We start from the raw sequence: 14,325 nt of genomic DNA, 5'->3' as shown, positions 1-14,325 counted from the left end.
GAATTTCTGCATCTTCGCATCCACTATTATCATAATTAATCCTGAATTTAAACACGGGTTTTTTTATACAAATTTTACATTTACACTTTCATCCATAATCTAACTATATATATATGATTCGTTTTCTGAATCTATTTAACCGATTTTCTTGATCTTTTCAAATAAATATTCATGTGTATGTTAATATGGTACCATTAATTAGAACATTCAAAAGCTGAAGTGTAACGAGTTAAAGTTTAATCCGTGTGATCCGGACCTCAGCTTATAACGACAAACGTCCACTTTTAGCAGCCATTACCGCATGTACCCAATTAACACTAATATCTGCCTCATTATAACTTGGTTGCAGATATTAAAATGACATACAAATTAACTGCGGCTTTTTATAAGACAATGGAATTATATGCTGATTATAACAAGGCGATCGTTTTTAAATATCTATGTCTATTATGTCGTCCGCTTAATGGTATTCCTTAACTTTGTTGTCATCTCATTCATAATTCGTAAATGAAGTATAAATATAAAATAAATAAAATATTCCAGGTTCGGTTCACGATTTGTTAAAGGATAATTGCTGTTATTGAAAACCCTAGTCTACTTTTAATACGATCAATTACAATTTATTAGTATAAAACATTTGATTAACTTGAGGGACTGGAGTGTAGCGGGAAGACCCCTCAATACCGTCGGAATTACGAGGAGCCGTGCAAAACAAAAGTTTAATTTGCTCCCTGAGATATTAATTAGCAAAATAAGATATTATGAGTTTGTAATAAGATAAATAAAAATTAGGTGCTCCTCCACGCTTCCTGGAACACGGAGTTACTTAAGAGAATTTGTATTAGGAGAAAATTCTTTCTCACTTATTCTGTTAAAAAAGAAATCTTATCAAAAGATTAATAATATTTTTTTAACGAAGTGACGTTTTTCACATAAAATTGGTATTAAGGAAACGGTTATAAATATTTTTATGGTGCTCGTATTGCGTTTCGTTCGTGGATCCGAATTGATTTATATTTCTGGGTTACGTTTTTAAACCTCATGAACCTCGCTTTCTTCTCTTCTAGAAATTTATTCCATAAATTACTCAGAGAAGTTTCAAGACATACTTGTAAGACAGCTCTAGATAATTTCTAGCTCATTAAAGAAAAACCATAGCGTTTTAATAGCTGAAACGGTTAATAACAACACCCATTTCATTCGTTTATTTTAATTTACGAAATCGTGCACAACCTGTTCAAATTATCAGGATTTTTAACTCCTCGTTTAACTTATAAATGAAATTGTATCTCATATGAATAAATTGCTTGATATAACGCATGATTGGACATCATAAGTGACTTTAAACAATTATTTTTTAACTTCACTTAAATATTGCAATGTCTATCGTACAGTTACAGTGATATTATCACGTATCACTTTTACACATTATTCGTTCGAAAGCAACCGACTTCAAAGTCATAATGGAATTGATTTTTAATTCATTACCTAGTACACGAGAAACCCTCATGAACAAGAATTTAATTTAAAGTCCGTGCTAAGTTATACAAATGTTTCGTATATTGTTTGGGATACATATATATTTATGTGGGGAATGTAGATCGTAAAAAAACGCCCCAAGCCCAGCTAAATAAGGAAATTTGTTACCAAAGACAATTGAACTGTGGATCATTCATAACGTAATGAAGCAAGACTGCGGCTGCTTATTCCCTCAACAACAAAACTATTCGAGCTATTCCGAGTTTACCGCACCATACAATACGGTCTACTATCCGTTGAGGAGTTTTTCATGTTACCCTCATGGGAGGAGATTGAGGCCGAGGATACGGGCAACTTTTTACCACGAAGTTAAATTAGTTTTTCATTACCTCAAACACTGAGAATGTCATAACTCCTCCCCTAATTACGACCCTTTGTCTTATCTTTGCATGCGAGTAATTAATTACGTTGTGTTACGTTATTAATTTACTCATAACCGTGTATCGCTGTTGCAAAATAATTAGTCAATTTATTTATAAGATTTCATTTGTTTGAAGCCGGTCCCGTTTAAGTATGCGGTTAAAACGTGCAACCCGCTCACCATGTTATAAGGTTTATAAATTTATATAACATGAAGTCTACATTTTCGAAGGATTTTAACTGACAAACTTTTTGCTTTTATTTATTATTTTATATTAACTTAACTGACTACTTGATCTACAGCATCTTATTATTTGATAGTGTTTAACCAGAACCGGTCGTTGATTCACAGACGGATTGATTGCGCGGTCCTTTGAGACTACTATGAGACATATAATGTACACCCCTGATTGTAACTCAACGCCAGGCAATTTAATTGCAGCCACATACAAATTTATATCGGACATATATAGAATGATAATTTAATAATGCAATTTTAATCAGTATCAATAAAAGTAAGTGAACGCGGGAACTTGAAATTCAAATCATGTATTTTTTTACATATTCTCTCCAACCTTCGCCTCGGCTCATCGGTTTTGTGAACGCTCCGCTCTTGTTCTTAACGTTCACAAAATGATTTTATTTTCTCGACGTACTTAAAATCATCTTTAACGTGATTATAACACGTAAGTATTTTTATATAAAAAAAATACAAAACATTATTTAATAATAAAATGTACAACGTGGTACATAACTTTGATTTTTTATTTCATATTAAAATGATTATAATTTAATTACTATCTGTCATGTAATAACAAGGGCGGACATGAGTTTGTTCGTTCCGTTTTCACTCCGTAACTCAGCTGTCATTGTTTGTATTCAGAGGTCAGCTAAAAGGGACGTAGTACCTTTCATCAAAGGAAAAAGAGGCTATTCCCAAGAGAGATCATAAACAATCTGTCACTAGCTGGTGAAATGGGAAGATAAATTAATCTTGCAAAGTTATTTGAGAGAAATAACTTTTACTTTATAATTAATATATTTTCTATTCGAATAATGTCACTGATTTTTATTCGGATGTTTTTCTGTTTGGATTTATTGAAATCTTTTAAACATCATATATGTATTAGGAATCAGAATGTTTTGATACTGATAAGTTTTTCAACATTTACCTATGTCGTTAAAGCCTTCGTTAATCATAATATTGATGATTTACTTTCCATTGAAAAATAACAGAAGCTAAAGGTAAAAGTGACATGGCTATACCTTTGACCGTCCATTAAACATCCTCTCAATATTAAAAGCTTTTTAATAGCCAAAAACAATATATTGTTTCAAATAAAACAAAACATAAACCTAAAAACCTTTTATATTCGAATTTTAAATCAAAGGAACATCATTTTAGTATATTTTTAAGCCAATTTAAATAATTTAGGTCGAGTTCTTTAATCAATATGTCGCAAGAATTAGAAAATTCAACTTATGAAATAAAAGTACTGTTCAAAAAGTTTTATGTGCTAATGTACATCATTCGGTTGTATTAATTTATCCCGTACACAAGATATAATGCATGAGATATACGTTAAAACAAAAAAAATGCCTAACAAAGAAAAGTATAACAATGCGAACACTTAGAAAGAGTGTGAAAGAAATTTTTCATAAATACTTAATCACAAGAATCTTCTAAAATTCCAAACGCTAACGAAACTTTTTGCTCGTGAATCGTCTAAATAGGAACTTAAATGGCTGCTAAAAATTAAAAAAAAAAATACATTGGACCATTCAAAAAACAAAATATCAGCGTCGTTTGAGAGCGTCACAGAAACTGTAAAGTCACTAGCCCCCAACAAAAGTTGGTCTCGTGAAACATTGTAAGAAATTCATCTTTGTAAATTGAAAAAGCTAGTGCAAGTTCCGAGTTATGTACATTGCTTTAAATATTCTCGTGAATCATTTATTTTTACGACTCAACTAAGTAATGCTTACCATTCGGAGTGGCAAGATGAAAGCTAACAATATTGTTTGTCTTGTTTCTCAATAATATATACATTAACAAAACCGCTATAACTTTACAAAAAAATAATCTCCATTGTTCGACGAAGTTTTAAGATATGAATTATTACTTTTCTTACCCTAAAATACATTTCAAGTCAATAAGATTCTCAGCAGTATGCCACAAACAAAGCATTATGTAATCGATTCTCTCTAAATATTAGCACAACATATAATATATCTTATATCTTTTACATACAAAATAACAAAATAAAAATGTGACTGTCCATTACAACTAACAACTTGTATTTGATTGGAGATCATTACGATCTCATTACAACATAAACTTCTCAAAAGATTCAGAGTCCAAAAAAATCGCTAACAAGCAACTAAAGCTAAAAGAACTTTAGTACATAACTTTCAAATTAATTGGCGATCAAATCCAAGTAAAGCGATCATATATATAATGTAAGAAAAGGTAGGAAAAATCTAATAAATATGTAGTGTTGTAAGTAAATAAAAATATTTTAAGTAAAAGCAAATCGTATGATCGTATCGATAAGGCAAAAACTGTTGTTGTCTTCACCTTTCATGACGTTGGTTTTATATCCAAATGAAAACCTCAGGAATATATAATAATGGTTTTGTAAAAGTCACTAAAGCGTACGTTAATTCCTACAGGAGTTAGTTTCCTAGCACGATGTCTCAATTAGTTAGTGTCGCTGTGGCCGGAAAGTGTCGCCACCTCGCAAACTTGACCAATTATTACTTTCCAACCTAGATTCAGTAACATGGAACTCAAGTAAACCTAATTAGGCACGTATAGACTCGTAATAAACTACGTATTACAAACATAATGAAGTCAGTGATGAACGAGTAAAGTTAAGAAAAACAGTCGTGATAAAATATAAAAGATACCCTCCTCAGCCGGTGTAATATCAAAATATTATGAGGAAAAGCTTGATTTTTTAATTAAATATCGTGTTAACGCTACATTTGGGCTGTGTAATGTTTTCTTTTTATGAACGCTGAGTTTCACACATTATTAAACTCGTCGTTACACGCCATTTATATCCATTTCTGGACGATTTAAATGTACCCGAAATTTCGTCAAGATTTTATTTTAAAGAAAATATTACATCACATATTTTAATGTTCTCAAAAGTGAATAAAAAACAATAAATATATATATATATTTGTATAATCTGAAATGTCTCTTTTATTTCCTTTATTGAAAATTACTTTCTTATGTGTACAATATAATAAGATATGTATATCCGAAATTAATTATTAAAATTTAATAATCAAAATTTTTGTTTGTTATAAACACAAAACTGTTCCCTATATACAAAGCAAACACACTCAATATCGACTGAATATTAACAAAATTGGGTCGTACATGGACTCCTAAACAAGCATTTACAACTATTCATTTGAAATGGAAAGCGGTTGCGCAGTGCGTGGGAACTTTACCACAAAAGTTTCACATCGGCCTCAAACTGTTGATAAATTACGGTCATAATTTATAAAACAATAGTTGAGGTTAACATCTGTACCGGTCCGAATGTTCTCAGTTTATATTCCGGGATCATATTTAATGCTTGCTTCCGACTCAAATTGGAAATTCACAAACCCTTGTATTCAAAAAGAATGACAATATATGTATATGATTTTAAATATAGAACTAGAGTATGCAGACGTTGCTTTTCCACATAGCTCAAAAGAGTTTTTAATGGTAAAGTAACAGTATACAATTTTATTGAATAAACAAAAACACGAATTTATTTTTTTTTTGTCATTTAACGATTGCACAGACACTAAGTGAAGTAATCAAATACCAATAATACTTTACATCATTTTGAATAAGAGCTTTTGAATTTTTAATTACTGGGCCGATATTAATCAAATCTAAGTAAGCACTACCAAAAGGAAACAGGTTTTAAAATGAAAAAAATCTCATCATTGTTCATTTGAGAGTTAAGATGCTACATACATACACACACACACACACACCCACACATAGAGACATCAAACTTATAACATCCCTATTTTTGCGTAAAATTTTTATTATAAACTTTATTTTATATAATAGCAAGTCATTTCATTGCCTTTGATAGTGCTGAATTCAATATAAAGTTTACTCCAATTACTCGGGATGCTGAGCTCAAGCACGAGATTTTAAGGTGCACTATGACGCTCACATTTTCTTTCAAGACGAGCTAAAGTGGACCACTTCCTCCGGGGATTCCTAAACATAACTCGCTTCACAACGTGCATACCAACGTACGGATATTTTAACATTACAGTTGTAGCAAACATTTTTTCATAATTTTAAAAATGCCATTTCTAGCGAGCTATTGTTTTCACGGCGTGGGAGAGACGACACAATTTTAATTGTAACTTAGTTTTTAAATATCATTCAAGAAAATTATAAAAATGGTAAATCATAAAAAATATATATGGCAAATGTTCTGCTTACCTTAACATTAATGGTGCAGGTCAAATTGATGACAATTATCAAATCATAAACACGAATATTTAATGTTAACTACTTAAATAGTGCTGAGCACTAACTCCATTACACAAATCATTGCAACTACAAACAATAACAATTATAGTTTTAATGCGACTTCCTAACTAGAAATTGACTTTAAAGAAGCCAGCGCAAAGCCATACAACGTTAATGAATAAAATTATACGAAACTATATTGTTCCTAAGGTACAGATTATATAGCAATTATACATTATGTCGTTATCTGTTTTCTGACCGTTGTGATCGGTCAGCTTAGACCACAAACTCTAGACTAATGAGTTCTACGTTGGGTTCGCTTATCAGTTTGTAAATGATGTTGGGTAACAATTTCAATAGAGCCACCACATTTTCCCGGCAATAGGATAAAACGACCGACTTCATTATAACATGTCTATATTCCACCAAATAAACGAAATTATATTATTTATTGGCAGAAACCTTTCTGTTAAAACTTTAGCGCACAGTTAGAATACAAATTAGTTATATACCGTATAGCATAGACTATACAGACATATAATGTTGTCATTGGAGGGATTTGCGATATACTCTTTTCGTTGTTAGATAAATTGTAAAGATGCATTCCAATTTCTCAAGATCCACGATCTTGGTTGAAATACATTTCTAAAGCGATGCTTACAACCAATTCTAACCACAACCTCCGGGAATACGTTCTGTAGTTGCATTATCTGTCCATAAACCCAAGACTCACCATCTAATAAATTTTAGAACTCGTGCGGTCAAGGAACGTACATCACGATCCCTGCAAAGTTATGAAACTTGAGAAATACTTTGTGTAATTATACTTACTTACACCATGTCAGTGTAATTACGCATAATTGGTCCTGTCTTAATTGTTAGATACTGTTCTAATTTAAATAATCTTACGAATCCACATTTTTGAATTATATTAGGTGGCATAGATATAAATTTTTTTCATAATATGTAATTTTGCTTGGATCCCATGAAAAAAATATTAACATAATTCCAAATATTTACAGTTATAAAAGGTAGTAGGAATTCTAAAATAAGTGGATTTTAGAATATAGTTTTAGTCGATTAATCTTCAAACTAGGGAGTGAAGATTCAAGTGTATTATATAATTTGTAACAATAACAACCTTTCTGACGTCTAGTTGAATTAAGAAATAAATTGGCCGTTAAACTTAGTTGGTATTGCGTGATTACTTAAGTGACCCAGTTTATTTTGTTTCAGAGTGTGCGCGATGTTTCTTCCGGAGTTCGCTAGTTTTGTGGCGGCCATTTTGTTCGTTGTTCACCCAATACACAGCGAAGCGGTAAGCAAAACCAGAACCCATAATTAGTACATGAATGTATTACGATATGAATGAAATACAGATTTGATTCTTATGTCAAGATTTATAACCTAATAAAGCTCAAGTTAATTCCAATAACTGGAGAAAATTTCTTCGATTGCTCTTACGATGTTCTTGACTGGACTTTCATTATTATCGATTACAAAAAATTATGTGTTTTTATTACTTAGTTCAATATAAAATGTGATGGTTTCACATAAAAAAAAACAATATCCTGTGTTCCTGCTCTCGTAATTCATTTTTTAAAATACGTTTCTCATAATGATGTTACATTTACATTTATTTTCAAACATTTGTGTAATGTAATTGATGTTCGCGTAATATTGAGTTCCTGCCATTAGTGAAATTGTTCCAAACAATTATTACTAACATTACTCTTCGTTTTGTTCAATTTAGAATTTTCTGTGAATATTTAACATGTATGGTGATTGTTCATTTATGTTCTGCACGATTTTTTGTTAGAAATATCTTTTGTATTTGCCTCATCCCATTTGTATTATAAAAGCGTAAGTTTGCGAAGATGTATGGATTTATGAAAGTGTGTTGAGCTTTCACATAAAACCTTTTTAACGGGGTGTGATTAAATTGTACAGTAATATAGATTAGATTTCAGATGAGATACAGGTTATAATTTATAACAAAATTCCGCACAATTCCCGCGGGATCACGGCATAATAGTTATGTTTCACATAAAGTCACGTGACACAGACTACAGATGACGCCGGCGCGGCGGTTGGATATTATATCTTTTATTTTGACACATTTTATACATTTCTTTGAGCCGCATTCAGAATTCTACGCAACGGAAAACGCGGACAAAAACTAGTTTTTAATAGAAACATTTTCTGTGTTTAAATTAATTTCTTTTCATATTCACCTGGCCATTTTATCACATGCATAAGATTTACATTAAAGCTCATTTAAAATGCTATTTCCACTTTATTCCTAAAAATCACGTTTAAAGTACTAAAATATATATTTTAGTATATATTACCGGGATAAAATACGGCTTATTACTGTTACACTAGTACATTAATATTGTCAAAACCAGTCCTTATCAGACTAATATTTCATTCAAAGTTCCATTTAAAGTTTTAATAGCTCAGAGCTCAGTGTGATTCCAATGCATATTTTTACATGTAAATTATATTCGAAAATAAAAAAAAAACGTACGGAAACAAAACAAGTATCTGTAATGTTTACAGATAACACAGAAATGGGAACAGAATACTACATTATTCATACGTTTCATTTTACAAAATAAAATATTATTCCTTCAACTAATATATATTGCAATAAATAATTAATAAACGCTAATAAATAGATAATTGAGATTTATATATATATTGTTTAATTTTTGCATAAAATTCAGTATATCCAACCCCCCCCCCCCCCCTTATTAAAACAACAGATCTCATTTGTTATACATTGCTAAAATTGAATTAAAATGGCCGTATACCGAGACGAAATACATATAGGAAGTAAATAAATGAATCGTATTACTTCGTATATCGAGATATTCGCCATTAAGCGTAATAAGATAAAGGAACCGAATGGTTGCTGTTAGTAACGCAGTAATTATTTTCATTTGATGAACCTGTCAATGTCAACGTTGCTAATTAATTGGGAGCTTTTATGATCGCCCCATGAGATTTATCTGACGTGGACTAGATGAGATACTTATCTTATCAAAAGAGTGCTTACTTTGGTCAGTATAAATGTTTTATGTTTTTCCTTGGACGTTCGTCCGGTATATATAAAAACGTTTTATGTCATTCTTTTGACGACGCTCACGAAACAACCGAGATGGATAAAACATATTTAATTATACTTTGAGGATTTAATATTCGTAATAATTTATTTAAAATAAAAATATGAAACTGTCCAACATAGCTTTTACCTAAATAAAATACATTTTTCAATATTGAATCTTAATAAACATTATCCATAAATATTCATGACACGAACACGCGTAAATGACTTTTTTGAATTGAAGCCTGTACCATTTTTCGAGCTCATTTTATCATACATTTATGTTGATTTCATTGACCTTAACATTAGAATTCTTATAATTGCAAGCTAGTTTTCTTACCTACACATTCAAATATTATTATCCTGTTCCAATGTGATATTACATGTACATTATGTACATATGTATATGTTTAATTACGTTTTAAAATAAGTTATTTATATTGAGATTTCAAATTTGTTTTAATCAAGGATGATAACGTCCGCTCTGTCAGAAAGTATGAAATCCTAACAATATGAAAACAGACCCAATTACCGCGAGTATTGTAAGTTTATTTTCTTAGCAAAACAGTTTGATAGTCGCCAGTGCGCCTTCTGGAACTAACTATGTTTACGGTTCACGCTAAACATCTTGACTCTTTCTTAAATATAGTTTTTTTTATATAGAATTATTTAAATTATCACAGAGACATCATAGAACTGGATATAATTAGGTCTTTTGTTGAAGAAAAAGGTTGCTTTCTTCGTCTGTAATCTCGATCTTCAAGATATTTCTCGAATCTCATTATGGAAACAATTTTAAAGTGAACTCCAGTTTTTACTAAAGAATAATACAAATTAACTGGAGCCATAATCTATATCGATCCGTATTTCTATAAGGTTAAGATTTGTGACCTCTCCCTGGCATTTCATTAACTTCCAAAAGAAAAACGGGGCAATTGTGTTAAGTAACTTGAATTTATGTTTTTAATTAAACATATTTTGTTATACAAAAATTACTTTCCATGGTATATTTTTTTCGGGTTGAGTTATATATTTCAATTACTATATGAAGTAGATGCTTTTATAATTAATTGTATTGGTTAAGAATATATTAATTTTAATTAAATTGATAGGAATACATACCTAGATTCTTTGTAAAACTTGTTCGATTTTTTATATTTAAATGTGATTGTCTCTTTATAGGTGACGGGCGTGGTTGGTAGAGCAGAGATGTTGTCTTCTGTCTTCTTCCTCGGCGCTCTTCTGTGCTATGCTCGAGCAGCCAGCAGAAGAAGATACACAGGTATTACTTTATTCCACCGCATTATATTTCCAACAAATTTGGTTGATTACACTATTTATATGTCATAAATATTAAATGTTCATGAGAATTTTCATGTCTTGTATGACATCCAAATAATGTTAATTAATTAAAACCGCATGCCACTACAAGGTATCGCAGCTGAAATTCCAAAAATTTTGATGCCATTCTAACGCTGTTTCGTCGGTCACACTGAAAGCTGAATTTAATATTATCAGTACCGAGATACTTCTTTACTATAACACCGAACTAATTTAATTCTGACGCGTAACATGACGTCTGAAATTCACAAAATCCAGCTATGATATCTGTGAGTGACTTCGTTAAGACCGCTCCGAGTTTTGGTTTGAAAATTCACCTCTGGGAGTTAAAAATGGCTACCGAGACTCGGGCTAATTCGATCGCATACCTACATTTGAATGTAATCCGAACCGACGGGCACCTGTTCGCTTTGAGGCTTTTGAGAGAATCGAAACCTAAGATCCTATGATCGTTGGTTTACAGCGACCCAATATCTGATCAATCACATTCGTGACGTGTATCTCGTATTCTTACCGAATTTTTAAATTTTTTATTCTGTATTTTTCTTTAACTGAGCTCCTTCTGACTGTTTCTGACGGGAATTTATATTTATATGTCTCTTTGATTGAACACAACGTAAGATCTGAATATTAAATTGAAGAGAGAACTGTTAATATACAACTTATTTCTTATAAAATGGAGTCAGCACACACCCAGCAATAGCCTTTCAGCCCCTTTTGCTCGGCTTATATAAAGTACAGCTTCGGGGCACTTATTGTCATTGAAGTCCCACGTCACTGCCAGTGTTGCCCCGCAGTTAAGTAGGTGATAAGCTCTATCTCTGGAACTTTGAATTGGTTGAAGTAGACGAAAGTAACGAACATAATTCTTGACCCATTTCTGTCATTGTTGTTTCTTTTTACAATGTAAAATTTTTCTTTAAAATTTGTTTTTCGTTAATGACAATGTAATTTGAAATGTCAAATAGTCTTGTGTATGCGATACAATACACATATATATACCTGCCACAACTTCCTACGTGTAGCAAATATATGTCCCCGCTGTTTTTTTTTATCTATATACAAAATACTGTATAGATGCTTTCATGAATCAGTATTACAAATTATAACTTAATAATATTATAAGGTTGAATCCCTTTATACATAGGTAAATTTATACAAAAATGTTTATTGTATCATGGATGGAAGTTCTACGGAGGTATTTCATTTAATGTTGTTGTAGATTGGCGCTACGTCGTAGCATGCACTGCCTGTGTTGGTGTTGCCATGCTGTGTAAAGAACAAGGCATCACGGTCACCGCCGTCTGCGTGGTCTACGAATTATTCGTAGCGCAAAAGGTAATATTTTTATATAAAATACAATAAAAAAAGGATGAAACTAGTATTATTCGGATTTACTACGCGGATTTTATTATTTAAAAACTACATAATCCCGACGTTTCGGTTACTTTGCCGTAAAAAGTAACCGAAACGTCGGGATTATGTAGTTTTTAAATAATAAAATCCGCGTAGTAAATCCGAATGATACTAGTTTCATTTAAATGAATACTCGTGAAAATCTTAGATCTCATTAAATAAAAAAAGGAATTTACATCATTAGTATATGGAAAGCTGTCGGATTAATTTTAGAGGTATCGAAAACACTGTGTTGAATCATCATTAACTTAAAATAAATTGAGATCTTGAAGAATCATTCAGACACGAAATATTCATATTCTTCTGAATATTATTAAAGGAATCGCTACATTCATCAATACTTTAGGTCTTCGCCTGGGCTCTGGATGTGGTTTTACTTTGTTACCGATGTCATTGAATCGTGAACCAAACTTCGAAACTATCGCCCGGTGCCTCGTGATCTCAGATATTTGTTCCAAAACGGATCGAAGTTTGTAACTAAACTTCGTACAGACAGCCATCCCTCCGTCCCCAACATTGTAATTTAGCAATAAATAGATCTAGCAATGTAAACATGTTGTACAGGCACATATTGCTTTACGCAAATGAATCCCAAAGTGCTAACTAAAATTATACATAAAGTTATAAGGAAATTTTCTTTAACTTTTCCATAATAGCGACGTGGCAGCCCTGGTCGTTCTTGGCTGGAGTATTGGGGTAAGGGAGGGTGGGGATGTGCCTGTGGGGAAGCAGCCCGCAGGGTTGCCACCGTCTGCTGTGCTACATTGGCGCTTCTGGCTGCCAGACTACACGTTATGGGAGCACAGCTGCCAGTTTTCACACGATTCGACAACCCTGCTGGAGCCTCGCCCCCACCTGCGAGGTATGCCGTTTACTGCCTTTAACGATAATTACGTAACTATAGTTATAGTGAGAAAGTATTAAGAATAATTATATATATTGTATATCTATACTAGTGCTAAAAAAAAAAAAAAAAATTTTGTCCAGACATCTAACCTTCGCCTATCTTCCCGCGTTGAACGCCTGGCTGCTGACTCTGCCGGAGGCGTTGTGCTGTGACTGGACCATGGGTACTGTGGCTTTGTTACGATCGTGGAGCGACCCACGGAATATGGCCACGGCGGGTCTCGCAGTCATGCTTGTCGCTGGTACCATACATGCCTTGAGGACCAGATCTTCGGCATTATCGATGGTAAGCAAAACAATATACAGCTATGTTAAGAAATCGGAAAACCTATAACGCTGTGCGGAAGTTCATTATCCTTTAGAATAAAATCACTAAAACAGCACTACTATTTTTACTTACATATACATATTGTTGTTTTTTTAATTTAATTTCGTCTAAGGTAGTCGTAAATATATCTTTTATTATAATGAGTAACGAAACTCAAAAATTATGTAAAGAATTTGTTTCATCTGCTACTGTCGTTGAAAGTTTATATTATTTCTATTAAGATATCAAGATGTCCACCGTCCTCACGATCGTGACTACATCACCGACTTACACTCAAACATTACTTTAATAGTTTAGTAAACAACCATTTTTAAACAGGGTCTTGCGCTACTTGTTTTGCCGTTTCTCCCCGCATCAAACCTCTTCTTCCCCGTGGGTTTCGTTGTGGCTGAGCGTGTTTTATACATGCCGTCTATGGGCTGGTGTCTGTTAGTGGCGCACGGTTGGAGGCTTGTGGCCAGGAAACGAGCGAAACTGGCCGCAGCGGCACTCGTGTTCCTCCTGCTGGCTTTTAGTGCCAAAACATACGTCAGAAACTGGGATTGGAAGACTGAATATACAATATTTGCATCGGGACTGAAGGTTTGTGTTGAATACATTATACGGATATTGTATTATATAATTATAATTATAAAGGAATCGTCACTTGTTGTGCAAGTTGGGAGTAAATTAACTTAAATTACACCAGTAATGCACTAGAATTTCTCGCTTTTTAAATCTTCAATTCTCGAATACCGAATATTCTAGAAATGTTGAAAATGGAAAGTACCCACTATTTCCAAATAAAATTTTATCTTACTTTTATAAAACACCTTTTTGCTGAAG

The 14,325-nt window shown here is 32.4% G+C and overlaps 1 protein-coding gene across 1 annotated transcript in view; it reads left to right on the top strand.

The window, feature by feature from the left end:
• Window positions 1–14,325, top strand: part of LOC116766394 (protein O-mannosyl-transferase Tmtc3) — a 104,343-nt gene that overhangs the window by 86,778 nt on the left and 3,240 nt on the right. The window contains exons 3-8 of the mRNA XM_061522742.1: window positions 7,637–7,718; window positions 10,692–10,791; window positions 12,073–12,188; window positions 12,923–13,128; window positions 13,254–13,458; window positions 13,819–14,082. Of these exons, the coding sequence (XP_061378726.1) occupies window positions 7,637–7,718; window positions 10,692–10,791; window positions 12,073–12,188; window positions 12,923–13,128; window positions 13,254–13,458; window positions 13,819–14,082 (973 nt within the window). The remainder of the gene's footprint in view (window positions 1–7,636; window positions 7,719–10,691; window positions 10,792–12,072; window positions 12,189–12,922; window positions 13,129–13,253; window positions 13,459–13,818; window positions 14,083–14,325) is intronic.

Source organism: Danaus plexippus, chromosome 15, assembly GCF_018135715.1.
Source record: "Danaus plexippus chromosome 15, MEX_DaPlex, whole genome shotgun sequence".
Classification (NCBI taxonomy): domain Eukaryota; kingdom Metazoa; phylum Arthropoda; class Insecta; order Lepidoptera; family Nymphalidae; genus Danaus; species Danaus plexippus.
This window is presented reverse-complemented; position numbering and strand designations above follow the sequence as displayed.